Source organism: Alexandromys fortis, unplaced genomic scaffold, assembly GCF_014885135.2.
Source record: "Alexandromys fortis isolate MF-2015 unplaced genomic scaffold, M_Fortis_MF-2015_v1.1 scaffold_4, whole genome shotgun sequence".
NCBI classification, from domain to species: Eukaryota; Metazoa; Chordata; class Mammalia; order Rodentia; family Cricetidae; genus Alexandromys; species Alexandromys fortis.
The window spans coordinates 20,827,259-20,832,720 of NW_026067944.1; the positions used below are offsets into that span (position 1 = coordinate 20,827,259).

A 5,462-nucleotide genomic window follows, 5' to 3' on the forward strand; every position below is an offset into this window, starting at 1 on the left:
ATATATATATGTTTAACTTAGCAGTCAAGAGAATAAAATGTCTCTCTGCAGTAAAGAAATTCAAAGACAGCACATTAATATACATAATCTAGACTCTCTGTGTATATCCATCTTTAGGAAGCTTATTTTTAACTCTATTACTTTTTAATATTTATTTTATTGTATTGCTTCCTTTAATCTATGACTGTTTGTAATCTTTTATATTACTTTTACTGTCTCTTTAAAGACTTTGTTTTATTTTTTGAAACTATCTTTTATGTAATTGTCCATACTCTTTTTCCTCTCCCTCCCAAGCCTATTTGTATTTTTTAAAACACATTATCAGTCACCTAAAGGTTCATTTTTGTCTAAATCTGTCTTTAATGTGTATCTCTAATTCTTTTGTGATCACTGCTTTAAACTGTTAAGTAAACGTGGGTAGGATCAGAGTGCTTTGGCTGTTGGTTCCACCCTTAGTCGTCCATTTGCCATCAGCTGTGGGAGCCATGTTTACCACCCCAACTCTGAGAAGCAGTTGGCCCATGCTGACACCAAGTAACTTGTAGCACATTGCTCACAAAAACTCATTCAAGCTGGACCTCCCAAAAGAGCCAGAGCTATTCTTGCCACCAGCACAAATTAGGAAGCCGTTTCTTTTCTTTACTTTTTTTTTTCTTTTTTCTTTTTCTTTTTTGGTTTTTCAAGACAGGATTTCTCAAGGAAGCTACTTCTTAAAGAAATCAAGTAGGTTTTGCTGCTAAGGCTAAGTCAGGAAGCCTTCTCTTAAAGGAGCCACACCTCTGCTTGCTGTCAATAAAGACTCTATCAGAAAACTTGTGGCTACCAAGAAGCTCCAATTGACTTGTATTTTTGTGGGTCTAGAAGCCCTATTATTTTTTAAGCTTTATTTTTAGGTCTTATGTGAATCCATGCTCTGGATGGTGGGCCTCATTCTGTGGACAGAGGCAGCATTTTGTTTTCTGGCAACCCAGACCTGAATAAACACACAGAAACTACATTAATTACACACAATTTGGTCTATGTCTTTGGCATATTTCTAACTAGCTCTTATATCTTAAATTACCACATTTCTATTAATATTAATACATGTAACAACACAAGGCTGTGGCTTACCAGTAAGGTTTTGGCATCTGTCTCCTTTGGAAGCTATATAGATTCTCTTTGACTCTACCTACTCTCTCTATATCTCTTTTCAGATTTCCTGCTTGGCTTTACTCTGTTAAACCATTGGCTGAAAGAGCTTTATTCATCATCCAATAAAAGGAATTCATATATAGAAGGGAATCCCACATCAAAATGAAAAGAAAAAAGGAAATATTTTTCCAATGCAGACAGCATGGTTGTTGCTTAGAAGTGAAGTTAGATAACATTTTTAAAAATATCATTTAGCTGGGCGGTGGTGGCGCACGCCTTTAATCCCAGCACTCGGGAGGCAGAGGCAGGCGGATCTCTGTGAGTTAGAGACCAGCCTGGTCTCCAAAAGCTAGTTCCAGGACAGGCTCCAAAACCACAGAGAAACCCTGTCTCGAAAAAACAAAAAAAAATATCATTTAAACAATGTGGATGTATTAAATATTTCATTTGACTTAAAATTGACCTTTGGCTTTAGTTTTTGAAAAAAGTAGAGCATATAAGGACAGTTACAATGGCATTATTAGTTTTTATCTGCTGATTAGTGAACAATGCCCAGCAGATTGGATTTATCCTACTGGGAGTTTTTGTCAGCATTTAGGGAGTTTCAGTGTTCATCTCACAAACAGGATTGAAGATTGGAAGAGATAAATATCATTCCTCCAAACTGGGCTTTTTAAGAAAAATTGACACAGAAAGAACAATTTTTGATATCCTTGTTCCTTCACTTAAAATATTTTTCATGAAGATTTTTTCTTACATCCATAGGTAAGAGAGAATATTTTATTTTACTTTCTTTTAAAAAAGTTAAATGGTGCCTATATCAAATATGAATTTTTTCCCAACCTATTTAACATTATATGTGGAAATATCTTTTTAGGGGAATTTATCTAATAAATAGAACACAAAGCAGTTCCAGCCGAACTATGGATTCACAGGTACCTGTTTGTGGACCAAATATTTGTTCCCTATCATGAGGTTTTGTGAAGTCCTTGTAGGTAACCTCTATGCTATGCTTCTTATTAATAATATGGGGGAGTTGAGATTTTTTGACTACTGAGGGCTATTGCATCATAGAAAACATCATACACTGTGGTGAAACTTGAACCAACAACTTTATAAACATGTATATGAATAATAGTAAGTCAAAGGTGGAAATGAGACTCATTGATTCTGAAAATTTGAGTTTTGTATGCTTAATTAAGACAATGGAATAAATTGAAATTTTAAAAATATTGTGGAATCCAAGTTAAGCCACTCAGAGGTGTGTAACATTGAGGCAGTTATCTGCCTGCTTCCTCACCTGGTTCTTGGTTCACATGGTATTCCTGGAAGCATAAAGAAAGGAAGGGTCCATCACCTGGTACATCAGTTACATTAATAAATTTTTGGCAGGTAACAATTATAATATTATAATCTTACAATTTTTGAAGTTCAGATGTTTGATTCTTTAACAACTTCACAAGTCAAATACAACTATAAACAATTTCTTTTCTTTTTTCCCAGTAAGGAGTGAGAAGGCAACACTTCCCAGGACAGTGTCTGTTTCTGAGTGAAACAAAGGCCCTAATAACAATTCTATGTAATGATCAAGTCCTCCATGTTTTTACTTCTTTAAAATTATTCTTAAAGACATGATTGTTCTTTAATTCTACATTCCAATAATTCTCCATCTTTCTTTTGGTTTGTAACTATGGATCTTGGAAAAATTGCCTTCAGAAGACCACAGATCTGAACATGAGGACTTCAGTTACATTCATAAGAAAATGATGAGATAAAAAATGAAAAAAGTATTGGTACAAATCTATTTGTCTAGTCTAGTAACAACCCATGTCTGTCTATTGTTTAGGCACTCATGCCTATTGTTTACAGTTGACCTGCTCCTATTTTAGTTTACCAATGCAGTGTTGTGTATACACAAACACATTATGTGTAGATTCTGTATATTTTGTCATTACAGAAATGTGATGCAATGGTGGTGTCTTCATTTCCCTTCTGCTTGACTTCTACTGGATATAGCTTAATTGTCTGGCTTGTTGAGCACATGAATACATGGTGATCTTGTTTTGCTTTTCTCTCTCTATATATATAGTTAATAATAACTTGTTTTTGAATTTTGAAATTTGATATTATGATTTTCTTTTTTAAAAATTAATTTAACTTATTGTTTTTGTGTCTTCTTGGATGTTTTCTCTACTGGATGTATGTGTGCCCTCTGCCCTCAGAGGTCTGAGAAGATTTTTAGCTCCTACGGAACTGGTTGTGAGTCACCGTGAAGGTGCTCAGAATGGAACTTAGATCCTTTGGAACAGCAGATAGTGATCTTAACCACTCAGGCCTTTTCCCATGCCCTCTATTTCTTTCAGTCTCATTGTTGTTTTTGTAAGCATCTCAAACTTCAGCACTTAAAATGAATACAACTGTTGTTGTACAAGCTTTTCTTTCTACTGTCGTTTCTTTTGTAATATTTTCTATTCTGCCTTCACTTTGAAAAATCTCACTCAGGAAACTGAAAAGAATTACTGTTTTTTTTTTTACCATAATTTTGTTGAGAGAAAATAAAAAGGATGTGTTTGTGTCTCCTAAAGACATTTTATTATAAGCCTAGCTTGATGGCATGCGCCTTTAATCCCAGCATTCTGGAGACAGGCAAGTTGATCTGAGTTTGAGGCTAGCCTAGTCTGCATATTNTATATGAAAAGGATAGACATTGAAGAAATACTGCAAATTACTCTCTTATTATCTGACATGTTAATATATTAGAATAATAGATACAATAATAGGTAATGTCAAATACAAAAACACAGTCCATTCTCCCAGATAAGAGTACTTGAAAGTTATACATGGAAAGACAATAGGATGATGCCATTTGAGAAGGTGAAGGGAACCATGAGAAGAGGGAGAGAAAATTGAGTGTCAGCATTTTCAAAATCCATTTAAAACAAGAATGAAGATGTTATTATATTAGGTAGTATTTCATGCCATGAGACTTTTCATTGTGAGCTTGTTTTGAATTATTAGAATAAAGTATATTTTGAACTTTCATTATTCTAATTTTTGAATAAAAGTTATATAGCTTATGTATTAAAATGAAACATAATCAAAATGTACATTAAATTACAAATAATTTATAATTATTAAGGTTAAGATGTATAATGTTGGTAAATCAATGTCTATGGGCTTCTCAGATATTTTTCAGATAATTGCATGTTTAGAATGCAGTATCAAGATTGTTCAGAAATTATTCTGACTTCAGCAAGGCTTCAAAACAGAAACAGTACACTTCATTCTTGTTTATTAAGGAGATTTTGGCATGTACAATGTGAACTATAATACGATCCTCTTCTCAATGAGTCTTGGCCATATTTATTTTTTGTCTCATCTCTTTTCAGTGAGCAGCCTGAGCAGGTGTGATGGAAGGAAACAGGACCCTGCTGACTGAGTTTGTCTTTAGAGGAATAACAGATCGTCCAGAGCTGCAAGTCCCCCTGTTCCTGGTGTTCTTCTTCATCTATGTCATCACCATGGTGGGCAACCTTGGCTTAATCTTTCTCATCTGTAAAGATCCCCATCTTCACACTCCCATGTACCTTTTCCTTGGAAATTTAGCCTTTGCTGATGCCTGTTCTTCATCCTCTGTGACTCCTAAGATGCTTATAAAATTTTTAAATAAGAATGACATGATATCCCTGAGTGAGTGCTTCTCCCAATTTTATTTTTTTTGTTCAAGTGCGACCGCGGAATGTTACCTCCTGGTAGCGATGGCCTATGACCGCTATGTAGCCATATGCAACCCTCTACACTATGTAGTTGTAATGTCCAATAGACTCTGTGTTAAATTCATATGTGTGTCATATCTAATTGGACTTCTACATGCCTTACTTCATGTAGGATTGTTATTTAGGTTAACTTTTTGTAGTTCCAATATAATAGATCATTTCTACTGTGAGATCTTGCCACTCTATTCAATTTCATGCACTGACCCATCCATTAATGCATTGGTCATTTTCATTTTTGTTATCTTTATACAAGCAAGTACTTTTATGAGCATTATAGTTTCTTATATTCGTGTTCTTTTTGCCATCCTGAAAACAAAATCTGAGAAGGGCAGAAACAAAGCCTTATCCACATGCAGTGCCCACCTAGTGTCTGTCTCTTTGTTCTATGGCACCCTCTTTGTCATATACGTGCTCTCTGGATCTGACACACACAGTTTTCAGGGTAAAATGTATTCATTGTTCTATACCATCATCATTCCTCTGTTGAACCCCTTTATTTACAGCCTAAGAAACAAAGAAGTTTTGGGTGCCTTGAGAAAACTCACAAAATGA

General features: G+C 34.7%; 1 protein-coding gene across 1 annotated transcript; it reads left to right on the forward strand.

Annotated features, from left to right (window-relative positions):
* The first annotated feature begins 4,544 nt into the window (after positions 1 to 4,544).
* LOC126505760 (olfactory receptor 5AC1-like) lies at positions 4,545 to 5,462 on the forward strand. The gene has a single exon (XM_050149000.1). The coding sequence runs from the start codon at positions 4,545 to 4,547 to the stop codon at positions 5,460 to 5,462; it is 918 nt and encodes a 305-aa protein (XP_050004957.1).

Coding starts and splice junctions, on each gene's coding strand:
- LOC126505760 (XM_050149000.1), top strand. CDS start 4,545: ATGGAAGGAAACAGGACCCTGCTGACTGAGTTTGTCTTTAGAGGAATA.